The 20317-nt window shown below is 40.9% G+C and overlaps 1 protein-coding gene across 3 annotated transcripts; it reads left to right on the top strand.

Moving 5' to 3' along the window:
- The first annotated feature begins 1843 nt into the window (after nucleotides 1–1843).
- Nucleotides 1844–16056, top strand: fam131bb (family with sequence similarity 131 member Bb). Of its 3 annotated transcripts, none has more exons than XM_036538205.1 (9): nucleotides 1844–1973; nucleotides 7572–7609; nucleotides 9051–9086; nucleotides 9748–9841; nucleotides 10897–11112; nucleotides 11372–11512; nucleotides 13277–13599; nucleotides 13766–14023; nucleotides 15678–16056. In XM_036538205.1, exons 1-9 carry the CDS (start codon nucleotides 1946–1948, stop codon nucleotides 15900–15902), a joined length of 1359 nt encoding a protein of 452 aa, XP_036394098.1. In that variant the 5' UTR covers nucleotides 1844–1945; the 3' UTR covers nucleotides 15903–16056. The 3 variants fall into 3 exon arrangements, with proteins under 3 accessions (XP_036394098.1, XP_036394097.1, XP_036394100.1); XM_036538204.1 differs by having other exon boundaries at nucleotides 9748–9850; XM_036538207.1 differs by lacking the exon at nucleotides 9051–9086 and having other exon boundaries at nucleotides 9748–9850.
- The last annotated feature ends 4261 nt before the right edge of the window (nucleotides 16057–20317 follow it).

Here is a 20317-nt window from a genome sequence, read left to right as displayed (position 1 = left end):
ATGCATTCCCTTCACTGTGTAGACTCAGACCAGGGGCTATGCACTACTGCAACACTGACCAATTAGAGAGATTTAAGAGATGGAATAGGTCTGGATTCAGACCGGGGCCATGTGCAATCTGAAAGCCCAGGGTGAAGGGCTCTCTCTTGGAACAGACTGCACCCCCCCCCCCCCCCCCCCCACCCACCGCCCCCCACTAAGAATGTGAAGGAACAGAGAAGCATGTCAGATTGATTTTTGCGATGGAGGCACTTGCAGGGTGTGAGAGCAGTTAGAGGTGTTGCATTCTCCCTCTTTAGCAGTGTTAGTGTTATTGTGCTGCAGTGCCCGGACCAGGCAGTCAATGTGTAACAGCTGCATTTACCCCCTTTCTCACGGGCGAGAATGTGTTGCACAGTCCAATGTATGCTGTGCACCATATATAAACACAGACACACACACACACACACTTCTACATATAGGTAGATACTGAGTACCCAGGACTGTGAAGAATATAAAACATATTGATATGCAGCCATGTATTGTGTGTGTACAGTATCAATCCTACCCCTTCTGTCCCCATCTAAATTTTCCCACTCCCTCATCTTCTTCCCATCCCACCCCACCCCTCCCCCCCTTCACCCCTCCTCCTTCTCTTCTTGAATACTAATTTGTGCATCTCGCCTTCACCTCTGCTTAACATGACTCAAAACATCCCCCTCTCTTTTTACCTCTCCCCATCTGCCCCCCCTCGCTCTCTTTTTCCTCTCCATCTGTCCCTCTCTCTCCATCTCAGTGTGTGTGTGAACTCAAGGAAAGATGATTGACTCCCTCCCTCTCCCCCCTTTCTGTCTGCATCATTTGGCAAGCGGAACACATATAGAATCAGCACACATAAATATATAATTCACTACAGGGATGGGGAGAAGGACACTGAGGTGTGCAAAAACAGAGGTAACTGAGTGTATATGCAAGTCAAATGAGATGACAGCAGCAGATAGATATGGAGATAAGACTACCATTTCTTTCATTGTTTTTTGTCACCAAGATTGAAGGAGAGAGAGAGAGAGAGAGAGAGAAGGGTGGGGAGAGAGAGAGGAACAGAGAGAAAAAGAGGGAGGGGGAGAGTGTGTGAGAGAGAGGGAGAGAAAAAAAAGAGATAGGGGTAAAATACCGGCAGAATGGTCCTTTTTCAGAGAGGTGAGGCAATACTCTGTTGTGTTATCTCATGGCTCTTGTATCGATGTGTGTATTATGCTTGTGTGGTGCGCCTGAGCCGGAGAGAGAAAGAGAGTGGGGGAGAGGGAGGGGAGAATAGGAGGGGGAAGGAAAGAAAGGGGTGGGAAACAGCTGTACTGCATTGTGGAGCAGACAGTGTGCGAGAGAGGGAGACAGAGAGAAAACCCCCATTTTATGCCCACGCTACAAGATCACTCCAAATAAAAATAATTTTACACACATGTAACTCATGAATGTGGCTGATAATTATGATTTTGGTCTTTTACGTGGTAAGAGACCACGGCATTAGAAACAATGTTTTCAGCAAGATTTTTTTCCGCTGTAATAAGATTAAATTTTTGTTATAATGAACATGACAGGATGTTTTAAGTGAAACAGAAAAGTTCAGTATCATGATACTGTATCTTTTATTATTAGTAATTATTTATTTTTATTTTTATTATTATTATTATTATTATTTCTATCCCTCCCTCTCTTCTACCCAGACACACTGACTCACTGACTGGATGCTACAATACACCAATACTGCACTGAGAGAAAGAGAGAGAGAGAGAGAGAGAGAGAGAGAGAGAGAGAGAGGGAGAGGGAGAGAGAGGGAGAGAGAGAGAGAATCACAACGCACAGCGCAAGAGAGGGAAGGCAAGGAAGAGAGCAAGAAAGAGAGAGAGAATGTATGGTGAAAGGGTAACGCTTCCTTGCTTAATTTCAGGGCCTTTGTAAAAAAAACATGGGATGTATCGGCTCCAGGACACTCAGTAAGATTTCTCTCATTTGTTCATTTTTCAGTGAAGCTGGGAAGGGGTTTCGGACCAGCCGGGTCCTCACGATGGAGGGGGTGTGGGGTTTGAGGGCTAGCGTTTGGTTAACGATGCTCATTTGTAATACTTGGGGAATGAGCTTAGGGCAGATTTGCATGACACATTGAGGCAGAGTACAATACAACATTGGTCAAGAGATCAGAGACTGAATGGGCTCAAACGTGGTACATGTGTGTTACTGTGCATTTGTTTTCCAGATTTATGTATACGGCAGTGTGTGTGTGTGTGTGGGAGGGAGAGAGAGAGAGGGATGGAGGAGGAGAGAGGGAGACTGCAACGTTATGATAGAGGTTGTTTACAGCGATTGCAGGGAGCGATAGATGGAAGGAGAGAGAGAGGAGAGTGGAAATTCTATTGTTGGAGATGTTTGCATGGTGTAGTGTTGCACGTAGAAAATAGAGAAGGAGACAGTCAGTGGGGATGGTTGGAGAGAGAAGCAGAGTGGGGAGACATGCTGAATTTTATTGCAGGGTGAGGAGGGAGAGAGAGGGGGGAGAGGGAGGGGAGTACGTGAGGAAATGACTGTGTGCAATTGCGTGTAGTATTCAGGTTAGAACTACACGGAATTCTACCCATGCTTGGCACAGTAGGGGATATTCAAGACAACCCTGTTGTGAAGTCTATGGATGTAAACAATGGCACACAATAGCTTAATTCAGGTGTACGGTGAATTTCTGGTAAAGTAGTGTATAGTGCACATAAATACTGTAATGTCACAATATTGCATCTATGATATACATATGATATATTTCTATAATTATTACAAATCATAACAAAGGCAAATGTAAATTTGATGAACTGGTCAATTTTGTAATTTAAAGAATGATAGCTAAAAGGACATAAATAAACTGAAATTAATTAATATTTATTCCAAAAACTTAATTATTCTTGCTTCGGAAAACATTACATTTGATGAAAAACTGGGCTGAATCTAAATGACTAATTGATACAATAACGTGGTGAAATATTTTGGAAAAACCACTACCGCAGTCCGTAATGCATACTGCACGGCATGTGTAATAAATCTATATTTTTGTCAGATGAAAGAATTCTGAACATAACTGCATTCAGGCTAACTCTCTACCCATACAAACATCTGGTGCATAAAAGGAAATTGTTATGAATTCAGAATTAAGGTAAGGTGTAGGCAATAGTAAATGAAAGTAGTGTAAATGGAGACAAATCCTGGTATCGAATAGATTACAGCACAGTAAGGTGAAGTGAGGTGTCATGCAATCCCTTTTTTTCCTGCTGTGGTGTCTGTTGTGACGTGTCGGTGGGAATTTCAAGGTATCGGGGATCTGCAGCAAGTACAGTCACCCCCCCCCAAAAAAAAAGCTTAATACATCGAGATGTGTTCAGTTACAGAGAAGGGAAATGGTTTACTGTGGTAAAATATCAGTCGATTTTGGACTTGTGAGTATTGTGGGCTGTGTCAGGGGAAAAAGTCAGAGCAGAGCAGATTAAAAAAATGCAGAAATAAAGTCAAACTGGCAGAAATTTTGGCAAACTGCTGTGACAGACTGAGCTGCACGTGTCTGTATTTTTTTTATTTAAAATGTAATTTCTGCTGTTTAGAACCATATTAAATACATCTTCAGAATTTACCTCAGCAGTGCTAAATGCTCATGTAAATATGCTCACATAAGTGCTCTTATGGACAGTGCACAAGTAAAGTAAAACCGACACGCAATATTAGCTGTGATGGTAAATATTTATGTAGTAACCTCTAACAACAAAGCACAAGGTCACAAACACAGTCTTCTTGTATTCATTTTGATACCATTTTCAAAACAATGCCACTGGCTAATGTGCATATCGTGTTTAGCCTGGGTGTGTATGGTTTTACTGGCCGCTATCGATTGACATCTTATATATCTACAAATTTCTGGAGCCCTGCACACTTCACCGGTGCACTGAACTACGCTGAACCTTGTGCTATCCCCGGCTCTGCCGCAGCAACTGTATGCTTTATTTATTTAACTTTGCACTGTCTATGGAGGTGGTACCACAGTGAAGCACTGCTTATAATGACTAAATCACCAGAAACACAGACTGTGTCCCTACAATTGTCCTAAAGCACACAAATATTAATTGTAGTGATGGTGTGCAGTATTGTAGACATTGGTGTGCAGCCAGGGTATTATTGTTTTCTCATAATGGGCTGGGAAGCCAGGTGTTGAAAACAAACACTCTTGCATACTGTTTAACAGCACAAGGCAATTTTGGCAATGTTCACATAGCATATGGAATTAAATGTGATTCAGGAGAGTGGCAATTTTAGTGTATGCTGTCATTTTGCTTTTTTATGTACAATGTGTTTATAAGCCTATAGTATTATCATAGCCTGATGCTGATTTAAAATACTGCTAAATATCTAGTACACAATGGCTGCAAGAGTACGGGAGTTTCTAGGGGGTAAACAAATATTGAAACTATTTCAACAGTGTGCATGTCAGTCTGTCTGTGTCTCACCATGCCTGTCGTTCCTCCCCATGAGACTGAATTCACCTGAGCACTGGCTGATCTGTCTGTAGTACAGCGTTCGTGTTTGAACTCTCTGCCTGTCCTGTTCCATTGAGTGTGTTTATGATATTGCATTACGGAGGGTTTCCCTTGTATTGATTTGATTAAAACTGCTGACTGACTGACTGACTGACTGACTGACTGACAGACAGACAGGCATGCACCGTCCAACCGATACACTGAATCACTCGCTGATACGCCGACTGACTCACACGCCACATGACTGCATCCGACCCAGACATTGATTGGCACACTCACCTACACCCACTTCTACTACAAAAGAGCAGGAACAATAGTGGGGTATGTGTTGAGGGGTACACGTAAGACCCATGGTATAAACAGTGACTTAGACAGAGAAAGAGTGAGAGTGAATTGCTGGGGTGGCTGGGATTATAAAAAAAATGACACACAGTGTGATGGAAGCGAGGTGTTGTGAATTTCCATTATTGTTGAGAACACCGATGTCTGATATCATTAGCTGCAATATCATTCATTATCATTGTCATTAGCACCATCACCGATAAAACTTTATTTGGCAGCACTGCCAAAACCATCAGTTTGTTTTACATAACTCAAAGTTTGTCTCACAGATTTTGTTTTTGTCAGAACAGTAACTGACTTTGACAGATTGCTTATTTTGCATAAATTGGTGCAAATAAATATTTTTTTTTAATTGCTATTCTGATAACTTGCCCGGGATTCCTGATCTCGGGTCGGGTGAACAGGTATTTCTGGAGTTGCTTTCCACGGCAGCTCCCCTCGCGCTTCTACACAGAATCTCTCCCACCATCTGCACACTCTGAGCCGCTCTCTCTCTGCCTTTGGTTCAGACTCTGCTGCCATGAGTCAAGCCTCAGACTTCCCACCGCGTTAGCGTTAGGGTGGACGTCAGTGTGTGTCAGTATGTGCCCCAGAATCCCTGTTCGCTGGAGGATAACAAAAGACAGATGACGTTCCCGTGTCCAAACTGTGGGATCTGTCAGGACGATCCCGGTTGCGGTCGCGATGATGAGGCCGACGCAGGTCCTTCGTTCCGCACGGCCGCTCAGCGTCGCCAGCGCCGCTATGCTTCGTGCCCGCAGGGCGGTATCCAGTGGGAGGCTTATGTGTGGGAGGAGAGCGCTGGAGAAGGAGCTGGCTCATCACGGATGATCATGTGGGTCGTCATTACCGCTGCGTATGGTGGCTTCGCTGGGAAATCCTGCATTTATAGAGGGCGGCAAGCCATCGCACCCTTTTGAAAACATATATAGCCTATTTGTTACCTGTGTACTTACACACAAACCCGTCGTGTTTATGTTATGTATCTGCTGAGTTCTGGATACTTCTGTTAAATAATTAATATTGTTTAAATGGTAAAATAAGCTCTTCTCACAGATTATTTTAAGCAAAACCTTTATGCTGAAATAACATGTTAGGCTGTCAACACCACGAACTATTTTTAACAGTCTTTTAGTTTTAAATAAGCTTTAAACCAAAGCTTGCTTATGTTGAGGGTTTCAATGACCAAAACAATCAACTCAAATTACATCATAAAACAATTCGTGTAAAAAGAATACCATGATCGATTTAAGTTGTACTCGATTTATGTAACTGATTAATACCTACAGCTATAGTAGTAGGTCTAGGCAATGAATTTGATTGTGAACAGTGGCTTCTGCTTTCTGTGGGAGCAAGCCATTATTTTCACAGCTGAAACATATTGTGAGGTATTTACACTCATGTTGTGTATTGTATTCAAGATCAAACAGTGTTAGCATTGTAAGCGTTGTATATCTGGTCAGGAGTGGGAAACCTATATCCATTCACAGCTAAATGTGTGCTACTTGAGGTAGGTGTGGAGGGAAAAAGATTTTTCCACCTACAACAAATTGTATTGATGCTGTGAGTAAGAAAAGGTTGCTGTTGGGTCCTGTGAAATATACAAAATGCTAATACAGCTTAGATAGACACGAAGAGCTCTTGAGTAAGGACTGTTCAGGTTATTCCTGTCACCTCACCAGCAGCGTAAAACCAGCATAACTGCAATGTATGCCTGGCAAAACAACCATTTCCTCACCTCCCCCTCATGTCTAGAGTAACAGATTTTATTTACAAATGAATACATATATGGATAATAACGGATATGGTGGTTCTTACTACAATACGTAAATCAGGCATTACAATTTTGAGAACATTTTAACTGTGGCTCTTTGATAATTATACTGGTAAATTCTGCCTGCTTCTCTGTGTCAAATTGGCCATACTTGATCTAAGGTGCTCAGGGTAGGCCAGAGGCCTGAATGTGTAGTATCAGACATGCTATGCAATATGTGAGGCCTTTTTCATAGTTGAGACTCCTTTTGGTATTCATCGTAGGGAATTAGACGCTACAGTATGGTCATGGTGTTGAGCACGTTCCCCTCATTTCATCTTGTGCATGCTATCATTAATGCAACATGAGCCGAAGACCTAAAATGATCAGTGGGTCAGTGTGTCAGAGTATCAATGGCATTTGGGGACTAGGTGCATTGCTGTAACAGATAAGATAATTTTTAAGTCAATATCAGCAAAAATTAAATCGACTCAATTTAACCATGCTCCGGTTTTTAGTTCAATTTCCTAAATGTTGTCTCAAGAGACTGTGCTCTGATTGAAAAAATTGCCCAGAGACCATTCAGTATTTAAACTTAATTAAAAGAGGGGCTTTTGTAATTAAGTCATGTTATAATTAGGATTGGATGGTAAGGAAAAATTGGATACAATTCATTAATTCATTTATGAGAATATAGGTGTTCCTCTATTTCTCTTTTATGTTTTTTTTTCCTGACTGACCAACCTGACACTCACTCTCAATTTAAAGTGAATGTAATTGCGTGGTGTCCAATCCAGTCTGTCAGCATTAATGTGCTGTGTTATTCAATCCAATCAGTTAGTGTATGCAATGTATTAACGCTCTCTCTCTCTCACACAGACTGTGATGTTTTAACACCCCGTCCCCTCATCCCTCCCTCTCTCTCTTTCTTCTAGCGGCGGATGGAGTTCCAGTACAGAAGGATGGAGAACAGGTAGGTCAGACGTTCAGATGTAACTCATCTTAATTTTCCACTCCTTCTCTAACTTTGCAATGACACCCCCCCCCACCCTCCCCCACCCCCCCACCCCTTTCAAAGAGCTTGTCACCATGACATCAGGGCTCCAGTGGTGGAGCCCTCACCGTGACAAACAAATGGGAAAATCAAGCTGAGATGCCCAACAAAGCGGCTCCCCTTTCACAGACGACAAGAGCTGCCATTCATGGAAAGAGCCCACAGCTTTGCTCATTAATGCTATTGCCGCTGCAGGTAGAAGAACTAATGCACATGTCCCCGCACTGCTACCTCCACCACACTACAGCAGCGATGCTGCAAGAATCACATCCACTAACAAGACTAAGCAGGCTCCACATCTGCTGCTGCTATTGCCATGCCCGCCCAGCCCTCGGCTGCTTACCCGAAATGATAGCATCACGACAATTCTGCACCACAATGGCGGAGGAATTCACTGATTCTTTATTTTTATTTTTTATTTTTTATTTTTTATTTTTTATTTTTTCCTTCCTTATAGTTAGGTTGCTGGTGCTCAACTTTTTATCAACGCAGGGGCCCCTAGAGGGATGTCGCCCATTTGATCTCGCACTCCCTCGTTTTTTTTTTTTTACTTTTCTCGAGTCTTTCAAATGGAGGGGGTACAACACGTGGCTGTTCTGATGTGTGAAAATGTGCTGGAATTCCTTCAGGTAAAAAAAAAAATGTGGCTCTTCACAGGACTAATTTAAACATCTGCCGTTACAAACTGCTCTTGCCCCAGCGCGTCAGACACTGAAACAAAACTACAAAAAACACATAATCACTATACTAATATGGGCATTGAGGGAATTTTAGAATATTTCAACAATATTCTGCTAGAACTTCTCTGGCTGTTGCTGAAATATTGTCAATGATAGCTCACCTCCTACTGCTCTCACTGCTAGGGCAATACTATTACTATGGTACTACTGTACTATCATCTCCATCACCACCATTTTTGCTCTTGCTGCTGTATTTACATCTGTCAGAACTCCCATAACCTCTCCGGCTGTTTCCCCTGGTAGAACATCATACAATGGTAGTATTGGCAGAAACCAAGAGAGAGAGACCTCCATACCTTAGAGCATATTCACCCTGCTATAAACTATGAACTGATCTGTCTTTCAATCCCTTCCTCTTTATCTTTTGCTCTCCTCTGCCTTTCTCCCTCCTTTTCTGTTTCTCTCCGACTTCTTTCTATTTCTCTAACCGCTTCTGCTCCTACCTACCTGTTCTGTTCCTCTCTCTTTTGCACGTCTTTAAATCTTGTCTCCCTCTGTCACGACCCTTCTCTCTTCTCTTCCTCCTACTGCTTCTTCACTGTTGCTCTCCTTCTTGCTCTGTCTCTGTTCCTCTGCTCTTGTTCTTTACCTCCCTCCTCCCCCTTCTCTCTCTCTCTCAGCATGGGCGTACAGAATTTTCATGGGAAGGAATCAATGTAAGTCTTTGTGATTATCATTCCTTCATCTCCCTTATTTTTGTTTTAAACACCTTAGATTACCTGCATTTTATCCCTCACTCCCCTCCCCCTGTCTATTTCTCTCTCTTTCTCTCTCTCTCAAGTGCAGTGTTGGTGTACTGTAGTGTTCGGTACAGTCAGTCAGCGTGCAGTTATAATGTATTAACCTTATTCTATTTCTCTCTCAAAATATTAATATTCACACATTTGCAGATCAAAAACTACACTTCCCATAAAGAAACTACAAAGCTGATGCGGCAGATTGTTCAAAACAAGGATGGGAACTGTAGTATTTTCTAGACATCTCTAGCGGTGCACTTTTTTTTTTTTTTTTTTTTTTTTTTTTTTGTATTCTTACATCAGGGATGTTCTAGTGAATACATTAATATTAACCAGACATCTTTATCTCTTCCCCACTCAATCTTTTTTTCTGTTCTGGTTCCCATTCTCTCATTCGTTCAAAACCTTCCCACTTTGAACTTTTCCCTTTACCTCATCCCCTACCATCCCTATTTTCTCGTTTACATTTTTTACCCATCCGCACTCCCGCTTCCTGTGTATTACAATACACTCTCCTCTCCTCTACCTGTGAACATTTGCCACCGATCCATTCCTCGGTCGATATCCTCCATTTTGGTAGCTTTCTATGGAAGACACCACCTCCATCCTGCCCCGGCTGAAGCGAAACTCCAATGCCTACGGAATCGGGGCTCTGGCTAAGTCCTCTCTGTCAGGTGTGTCAGGTGTGTGTCTGTCCTGTGCCCGGTAAACTGACCCCATGTTGGCTCCAGTCCACAGGGTTTGGGTTGAGGAGGATGGAGCCAACATGGCCCCTTGTGGGTACCCTGTATCATTCCTACCTCCATTGATAATGCTCGTCAATGACTGCTGCAGTCATTGATGGAAACAACTCAAATCCCAAAGTCTAAAGAAAAAAAAATGCACTACCCACAAAGCATCTTCATGTGGCTTGTTGTTTTGAGAAGTGCTGAGAATCGCAGTGAGTCCTCGTTCTACGTGTGAAGCTGTGGTGTATTGTAGCGTCCAACCCGTTGGTGTCTTTGTACTGTCTTAGTGTTTTTTTCTGTCTCTGACTGTAGTGTCAGTGTTAATGCAACAATGTAGTGAGTGTCCGGTGCAGTGGAAATATTTGTAGTAAATCCGAAGCCACATTATCCATATTTATTCATGATCATCAGTTCCATCAGTCATTTATTTAGCAGAGATGTTCCTGGGACAAAGGGTAGGTGAAGTTGCAGATTTGATGTAGAACATTTTCATGCCTAAATGTAGTTTGAAGGTGCTCTGCTGCAAGGCGCACTGCACATTGTATTTTTCAGCAAATAAGGGCAAACAGGTGTGAATGCCTGTAGGACATGTAGGTCTGCTTTTCAGTGCAGGTTTGCATAAATGTAAGAGCTGTTGTTCCAACAAGCCAAAGCTTACTCTCCATCGATCACCAGACACCTCCATCTGTTCCCAACATCCATACCTCCAACCATCAAATGACAATGTGCTTTTGGGAAGTACAACCATTATTTCCAAACCCCATCCGCAAACCAAAACCTACCCGCAATCCCCACAAAACATATCCATGCTCATTGAACCACCTCCATCCCCAAAGCTGAAATGGGACATATATTCATTAGCAAACGTACTAATTATCTTACTCTTTCTCTCCTTCTCTCCCGTACATTCTCTGTCTCACCATCTCTGCCTCCTACTGTGTCATTACCCCCCTCTATTCACTGCTGTATTCGACTCCGAAACCCAAAAAAAAAACATGCAGGTGTGACGCGGTCCATGAAGGACAAAGTCACAAAACCCACAGCGATGGCCCAGGGCCGCGTCGCTCACATGATCGAGTGGCAGAGCTGGGGCATGCACACAGTAGGGGCAGGGAGCGCGGGCCGCACCAACCTGCACCGCGAGCGTGAGAGGAAGCTGGAGAACGACGCCTACAGCGACCTGAGCGACGGCGAGAAAGAGGCGCGCTTCGCAGCCGGTGAGGCGGGTGACAAGAGATGAGAGAGGGCGATGAAGAGACAGAATAGGAACGCATGGAAAAAAAAAAACAGTTAACACTGGTCACACGGTTTTTAAAATGTGTGTGTGCTAATTCCTATTTAAATCTGCAGGTGTAGCATCAGTACTGTTCTCTTATCCAGACTGAGCTTGTTTTTTTGGACTGTCTTTTAAGGAAGAACATGGCCAGTCCAGTACAGTGTGAATTATGCACTCTCACCCTCGTCCCCTTCCTGCAGGTGTGATGCAACAGTTTGCTATCTCCGAGGCGACCTTGCTGGCCTGGACCTCCATGGATGGGGAGAGTCTGAGTGCCGGGTCCAATCAGGGAAGCGTTGCTCACCTCAGCGAGGTCAATCAGGAGAGTATCACCAGCCGAGGTACTGGACTATGAACGCAACCAATCCTGCATGCTTATTTATACCATACTACTGTTGTGTGCTTAAGGGTTGAAAACATGCTGTGCAATCAACAAAGCCTTTTGTAGCCCTCAACACACATCTCAGTAAAAGGTTATTCACACAGCAGGGGGAATAATGGCAATTCTCAATGCAGCAAAATGAATGTAAGTAATGTAATGTAATGTATGTATACACTATTTCATAAACAAGATTACTATTCCAATTATTAAAAAATTTATTACATGACAACCACATCAAAACAGAGCAAGCAGTAACGGTACTGAAACATTGGCCCTGCTGTGGTGTTGAATGCAGATGTGTCACCTCAGGTGTTTACATATATGTATTTGTGTTTTTGGAGAATTGTGATGAAAAATTGTTTGATGTACATGGTGAACCTGTCAGGATTAAAATATACAACTAATCTTGAACGCTAAACTGGCTGCGGTAGAAACATATGAATTTAGAACAAGGTTAAGAATGGCAAGTCAGCATACACCCAGAGAGACTGCGTGTGTCATGTGTTTGATGAAGATGCTTTTTTCATTTCACTTCATTTGGCCAGGAATGTCAGCTGAGAATTCATTTTTCATTCACAGCAATAACTCAATGAGACAAGAGAGGAATGGAAGACTTGCAGTATATAGAGCGTACATTAAGCAATAGTTAATCACTTTCTATAAATCGTTATTTATCATCATTTTCATATAACCTACAATAGTAAACCAATACTAATTATCAAACATTATTTTGTAATGGAATATGATAGTGAAGCAATATAGTACAGTTGTCAAGACAAATTCTTTAGGGATTGAAGATGAATGCTTTTAACGACTGTCTGAAAAATTTGTCTGTTTCAAAACAGTGTAATTTCTGTTTCGTGTTGTAATGGTGGTAAGGTGTCCATGGTTAAAAGATCTTTAATTTCTAAAATACAGTCTGCTTACTAACACAGATGTGAATCCTACATTTAAAAAAAGCAGACGGGTCTGGTGTTTGCTGAAAAAAGTGACTGTCTGTGCCTGCAGTATATTGCTGGTCATGAAAGAAGTGTTAGATATATGATATATATATATATGATATATATATTTTTCTAAATACAGACTGATGTTCTTTTTATATAATTTTGTTTTGCAAGAATAATATTACAATTGCCAATACATTTATTTATTGAAATAATGTATTTTTAGCAAGTTCAGATAAAATATGATGTTTTCACTCAAAAGTTTTGAATGTGATATTATACTTTGGAAACAGTTGTTATAGATTAACTCATGGAGAATGCAATTTCTTTGAATATCAATATCTCTAGGAAGTGTACTGTGTGGATTCTTTTCCAATAATGTATCTGCTGCATTACTTATTATTGACATTACTGACTTATCATTTGTTTTGTCGTTAAATACATTTGATTCATATCCCTTTTTTCATTTTACATGTTCCCTGCTCAATAGTATGCCACACAATACAGCATACAATGTGGAATCATTTTTGATCCACCACTCTCCATAACAGCAATGCTTTCTGACAGTGATGTTCTGCATAACATTCAAATAGCATACCCCTGGGTGATGCAGATTATGTTTCACATTTAACAGCAAGGTTACAAACAAAGCGTCAAGATGGCAAATGCAACCACTGCACACCAGTGAAATCAAGCCAATATCAGGGATTTCATGTTGTCTCTGGTCCACAGTGTAAGCGTCAGACAAGGTAACACCTTTTCCTTTGTCATTTCCCCAGACCAGATATTGCACCACTCCTCTGCCGAAGTTTGGCCACATACATACGTCTCGCAGGGCCTCTATTGTCTCTCTTCTTCTGACGCCTGGGAGCCAATCAGCAACGAGCCGTCGGGCGTGGCCTCTCCCGCCACTGGCTCCTATGTGATGGCGGGTGGGACTTCGTGTGAGGGATACGACGGGAATGCAGCCCACTTTATATCCCAGCAGCAGCAGCAGCAGCAGCAGTTCAACTTACAGCAGAGTCAATTACAGCAAATACAGCAGCTGCAGCAAATACAGCAGTACCAGCAACAGCAACTACTTCAATATCAGCAACAGCAGGTGATCATGAACTAGGTTTTCCAGTTTGTTTTATTAACGCAGCAAAGTAAGTAAAAGTAGCCAGTGCAGCTCTCAATCTGAAACTAATTTGTGTGTTATTATTTAGTTTTACACCGACTCCTACATTAATATTTTTGCGATTGTTTGCCTCACCTTCTCCATTCAGGTCCTGGAGCACAGGCTACACAGTGCCACGCACTCCCTGCAGGCCACGCCCAACAGCACCATCCACAGTCTGCCTGCCCCCACCCATCCCCCACTCGTCGATTTGTGGGGGGCGGGGCAAGCAGAGGCCTATCAGGCGGAGGTTGGTGGGTATGTGGGCGTGTCAGCTATGGAGGGAGCCGTGACAGCAGCTTCCGGAGAAGAGGCAAGCACAGAGAACGCCCCCCTATTGGAACAGCAAGAAGAGGAGGAGATCAAGGTAATTTTTGTGCATAGGCATATATCGAGCATCAGAAGAAACTCCCCGCACTATATGAGCTTGCATGGTGTTAAAAAATTTTTCAATATTTCTGAAATGGCTCGGGAGACAATTTGATTAATTGATTGCTCATGATTTACCATGACACATTCAAGGGAATTTGACTAAGCACATAATAAGCATTATACTGCCTCATTAGGCTGCGAGGTGATTGCCAAGATGTGATTTAACCTGCAGAATAGCGAGTTTGGTGAAAATCAAGAGAGTCCCCCCTGCAAGGCGGTTTGAGAATCCTGTCTTTAATCAAATAAAAATTTTCATGTCTCTTTGTGTGCTGTCAAGTTGGCTAATCCAAGAAGGAATTGCAAATAAGCTTGTTTTATTACATATAGATAAATGCACTTCGGTGTGACTTCCTACTATAGTGAAGGTGAGAAATAACATTGATAAGCATTTAAAATTGAAGTTGAATTATAATTTGAGCCATCAGTATGCTAGAGGCCAGACAAAGTCTGTCAGTTATCTAGGGTGTTCACAATCAGACATTCCTAATTTTGGAAGTTGTTACAGCTGAACACAGTCAATGACAGACTGTAATTAGGGAAACCACAAGTCACAACACATCACATTGTGACATGATCTTGCGCAACCTTTGCAATCATTTCTGCATGGCCACGTCCATTGGATGAGAAACACCAGGTTGCAACATCGCTGTGTAACAGCAGTGCAATGATGAAAAGTACCTCACTTGTAAGTCGCTTTGGATAAAAGCATCTGCCAAATGAATAAATGTAATGTAATGTAAATGCAATGTTGAGAAGGTGGCTGAAACGTTTATTGTTTGAAGGCACTGACCCGGTGCTGCTGACGAAAGTAATCACAAAGATGGAGCATGTTGGTGCCGTGATTTTTGGGGAGGTGTTGTGACTTGCGGTCTTCCGGACCGTGGCCTATCAGTGACAGACTTTGCAGGGCCGTGACATCTTGCTAGACGGAGAGTGAAAGTTCAGTCTAGCCTGCAACACACCAATAGCGCGAAGACGTTACCTGTAATAAAAGGGGCACGTTGGTTTTTCTGTGTTTATGTCTTGATTTTTAACAGGCTTGACATTCAAGAATTTAAATGACCTTGCTGACTAATGAGGCTTTGCAGTGTTTTTGCAGTTGAGTCACTCATGCAAATCATGGCCAGTCATGAATGATCAATATTATTCAAATTTATGCCAGGTATTTAATATCCCAGACCCATCTACTTGCATAACAATATACTAAAACACACAAACGTAAATAGAGTGGTACATTTCTTGTGGTGTTCAGCATATGCAAATGTCTGATGGAACAATTGTTAAGTTATACACCTGCCACTGAACTCATACAGCATAGACTAACTGTATATGAGATTAAAAGCATGCTTCTTTTGCTTTTTGTTTCTTTAAGGATGAAAACAGACCATTATTAATGACTGGAATGAAATAATATGTTTTGGTATGATACACGGTCAAACCAAATGAGCTACAACAATGCTATTAAGAACATTAACAGATTTTATAACAGAACTATTATTAAATTATACATTACAATAGAAGCTATTTCTTTCATTTATGGCTCTTGAGCTTTCCACATGAATACTTTTATTGACTTTTCATTTAATAAGGAGGAAGAGGTAATGCTGTGTATGGAGCCTGAGCCTGTGACCTCAACCTCACCTGCTCCAAGAGAGGAAGTTAACAGTGCTGGGGGCAGCAGTCCGGGGCAAGCACCAGGGGATCCAATCACAGAACGGAAGGCCTCTGATGTCACCTCTAGTGTATCTCAATCACTGGATGAGAAGGACGAAGAGGCAGAGGAGGAGTCAGCCGTTGTCCCGGCAACCAACTGAGTGACTGGTGTTTGAAAGAGACTGGCTGTCATAGTGAAGAACATTTTGAGAGTATTTATCAAATATGAATCCATTCAATATGTTCCTTTCCAGGTATCAAACAACTGTGTGACGGAAAACATTACAGAAACTATTTCATGCAAAGAAATGATGGACAGAAAAAATCTATAAATATATAAATGGGAAAAAAGATTTTCTTCAAAAAATGTCCCTGAATGTGAAGAAACACACTCACTGAGAGGGAGGGAGTCGGGTTTAAAATAAAGGGAGGGGAAACTGCAGATTATAGACAAGATATGAAAGAGTGGGATGAGAGGGGGAAAAGAATGAGAGGAAGGGAGGAAACACAGAAACCAAGCAAATATATCATTAAAAAGATGAGTAATAAACGCACCAGAAAACCAAAAGATATGGAAAGATAGAAATGTGCATGCTTTTTAAAAAGATAAAGAGAAAGAATTCCGTCAATATATACAATAATAATTATGGTATTGATACATAACTAATAATAATTATAATAATTTTCTAATAAAACAAAAAGACAATAAAAATTATATATGTATGTGTATAAAAATATATATCTAAAGACACTAACAAAATTTTAATATGTCCAGCAACACTGACTCCTGATGAAAAGGCTATCATAACTCCCAACACAAAAACACCCCAGTATCTTTGCACATATTTAAAAGAACTACAACACTGAGGTCACTTTTCTGTGTAGTGGTTCTCATAGTTGTAGTTCCACATTCACACAGATATATACACACACATGCAGATCTGGCAGGTTTTAATTTTAATTCTGTATCAAATTAAAACTCCAAATTATCACAATAGACTTTAATCACAATAATGAAATTTATCAGGGCAGAAATGTTTATTCAGACTGGTGAGTATTGTGCAGTCAAGTATAGTACAGCCCATTCCAAACAGTACAGTTCAATACAATAATATACTGCACTGTTTCTCTGTACTCTACGGCACTATGCTGGGCTGGACTGTATGATGCTTTACAATGTACTGCACAATATTGGATTGTAAGGTGATATGCTTTCTACTTTGTTTCTTTGGTATGCATGCTGAATGGACTGCAGTGTACTACAGAGTACTGTATAACGCTGTATAGACTTGCACTGAAACATAGTATCCTGGAGTGAAAAAGAGGGGTTCCAAATTTTATTTCCAGAATTCTTTACTTTGTTGATGAGTTGAAATTTTTTAACAGAGGAGAGGTAGACTGGTACAATGAAGTCTTTATGCTCACACTGGGCAATTATCTCTGAATACCTGATCTGGAATGGATTTGGAGTGCTCCTGGCACCGTTCAGAGCTTCTTATTGTATTTCCACCAAAGCTCCGGGACCACCAAGAACCAAAACAAAACGGGACTTTCAAGACCGAACTCAGAAACCAGATGGACCCTGCAACGTTGCTCTAACCAGGGACAGCAGGAAAAATATAGAACTCTGATGATATGGTGCCAGGAAACCATGACCAAGGGCCTGGGAAACCTGACCAAGGGCCTGGGAAACCATGGAAATACTGGACTGGTTTGGCTCTGCTGTGATCCAGAAAGACTTTTTGAAGATGGAGGCAATTCTTCAGAGAGTGAAAAAAAAATGTGAAAGATAAGAACGGAGATCATTTAGGCAAAAATACACATCAAAATTGTAAATGACTGACAAACACAGATTTTTAAGGGCTTGTGCCCACTTTGTCAATATACATGTAAATACTGCACACTCTACAAGACCAATCACCACTCCTCTTGGGTCATCTGAATTCTGTTACCGAGCAACTACAGCGATTTATTAATTTTTATACTATCTCACGGTCTGGACTTCCATTTTGGGATGACTCCCATTCTCAAGTTCAGTCAAGATTTCCAGCACCCTGATAAGAATGGGAGACTGTGATAGGGCAATAGGAAATAAGTGTGCAAATCATTGAAAGTGGAATTTTAAAAGGAAGCTGTGTGATTGGGCGAATGGGAAACTTGTGCAAAACTGAGCAAACAAGTCCTGCACTGATAGGCTTCTTCCTGTTCATAGCAGTTAATGCGTGAACACACGCTGCATGAACTGAGCGAGGGGCGAATTTTATTGTATGAGTGTGTGTGTACATACTGTACAAGAGAATATGCATCTCAGAAGAAGAATGGCTGGCGATTTTTGAAATATGGAGCTTTTTCCTGGGAGATATGTGCATGATTCACTGATGATAAATGATAAACAACAGTAAACGACTATGATTTCATTGTGTTCGGAAAGCATCTATCACTTTTTGATGATTGTGTGAAAAACAAGAATATATTGACTTGAATTAATTTATTGATTATTTATGCAATGTTGGAACAATGTTTATTTTTTTACGGAATTGTTGGCACTCCCACCTGAATAAGACAGAATGCAAATCATGAGCTCCCCCCGGTTTCCCAGCCATTTTGTTTTTTTTTTTTTGTTTTTTTGGAGTGCAGCAGAATGCGGCGTGCCGCCAGCTAACAGGCTGCGGGGGCCACGTGACGCTGCGCCTTTGATGTCTGCTGCGTCAACCTGCAACCCGGGTTTGACAGCGCAGCAAACGGGAGAGCCTGGGGCGATGATGTGCATTCATTTATTTATTTAGGAATGATTTTTGGGTGGGATAGCGTGGAATCCTGTACAAACTGTAATTTGTCTCGCAAGAGAGTGTTTGTATGTAGATGCTGACAAAAAAATATATAGCCATCCTTCTTTTGAAGCAATATTATTGGTTTTGGTTAATTGTGTGCAAAGTTGATTTTCTTTGGGTAGGTATTTTGAATGCTGATGGTCTGCCATTATTTTAAATTTTATCATTCCTGCATCATGTCACAGATGTGATTATTGGTGCTCTCAGACCTTCAGTTTAACTAGCACACTCACTTGGATAAATGATTATTCAGTGCATTCTGAAAGCGTACATTTATGAGATGAAATAAGTTCAATGAATCGTGGATGAATAAGTGAATAATATTGCTTCAGGCAAGGTGTGCTATTGCTTTTGTCACAAGTTATGAAAACATGAATGAATAAATAGAGAGAAGCCAAATTTCTTTCCATGGATGTTATTAAGGTTTAATAATGTCCATACTGATCTTTTGATTGATTTCTAATTTTAGTTTATTTTTTGTATGATTCTACTGCCATCTTTCAATACAAACTGTCTTCAGGCATGAATTTATATCTGCTTCCTGTTTGCCTCTCTCTCCCTGTCTCTGTACATGTTCCGTCTTTGTATCCGTGTGCCATCCTTTGTCTGTCTGTCTTTCTGTCTCTTTGTCACTGTGAGGGACTATTTTCCTGCTCCATAGGGAGGAATCATAACCTGAGAAATAAATTTAACACTCTAAATAATTGGCCAAAGTTCATGGAGGGCTTATACATTTTAAATACGTATGATATATTGAAATGTATATAACAAAAAAGGAAAACACTTTGAAATATGATTACCTGGCAAATGTATTAACATTTTAATGTATTTGACTAATATAACCATGTGTGCCCATACATATTCGTGCATATCTACAGGTTGTAAATAAATGGTTCTTCCACATGGATATGTGTACCTCTGTGTACCTCTCTGTCTCAATCTTCCTTCCCTCTTTTTCCTGCACGAAAATACCACTCCATCCCAAAGCTACCACTTTCCCAGCTCTCCAGCGAAAAAAAAGCAATGGAAAAAGAACAAAATAAACAAGTAAAAAAAACCGAACATGTATGTCTGTGTATATTTTTGAAAAAACAAAACTGCCTCCTACTTTTATTGATTCATCTGATGTAGTGGTGCACTCAGCAATGAAAAGTACAAGCAACATGATACAATAAGACACCATTATCTCAATTTCTCCCTTCCCCCTCTCTTTCAAACACGCATCAATGCCCTTATATTCTTATTATACTCATCAGATACCAAATTACTTTTCACTGTCAAAACTCCAGACTGAACAACAAATCGAGGTCTTCGTAATCTTGGGAATTGTAGCGTAGTATACAGAACACCCCAGTGAGTGCACTAATAATAGATTACAGTTTCTCCCACAGGAAAATAAAGAAATGAATAAATAAAAACACTCTAGATAAATGCAATATTTATTATACTTCATAAGAATATCAATCATTTTAAGCATCAATATCAATAATAATAATTTTTTGCTGCGATCATTATTCCAAAACAATTAAATACATTCATTAGTAAACATACACTGAATAATCTCAAAAATGAAGACTTAATCATTTAACTGAATCTTAATTAGCCACCTGATTCCATTTTCATACATTTACGTCAGTTAATCTAAAACACTGAAAGATAGACAATTAAATACAGACAAACACTGATGTACATCAGATACTAATCAACAGACAGACCCCAGACAGGCAGAAAAGATGCATAGATCA

This window comes from Megalops cyprinoides, chromosome 10 (assembly GCF_013368585.1).
Source record: "Megalops cyprinoides isolate fMegCyp1 chromosome 10, fMegCyp1.pri, whole genome shotgun sequence".
Lineage (NCBI taxonomy): Eukaryota > Metazoa > Chordata > Actinopteri > Elopiformes > Megalopidae > Megalops > Megalops cyprinoides.
Note: the sequence above shows the minus strand (reverse complement) of the source record. Positions and strands in the feature narration are given on the sequence as shown.

Excerpts from the sequence above, each read along its gene's own strand:
- fam131bb (XM_036538204.1), top strand. The coding sequence starts at position 1,946 with ATGGGATGTATCGGCTCCAGGACACTCA. Across the intron at positions 9,087-9,747 it reads TTTCATGGGAAGGAATCAAT|CTTTCTATGGAAGACACCAC; the intron begins GTAAGTCTTTGT and ends CCATTTTGGTAG. Across the intron at positions 13,600-13,765 it reads TTCAATATCAGCAACAGCAG|GTCCTGGAGCACAGGCTACA; the intron begins GTGATCATGAAC and ends TTCTCCATTCAG.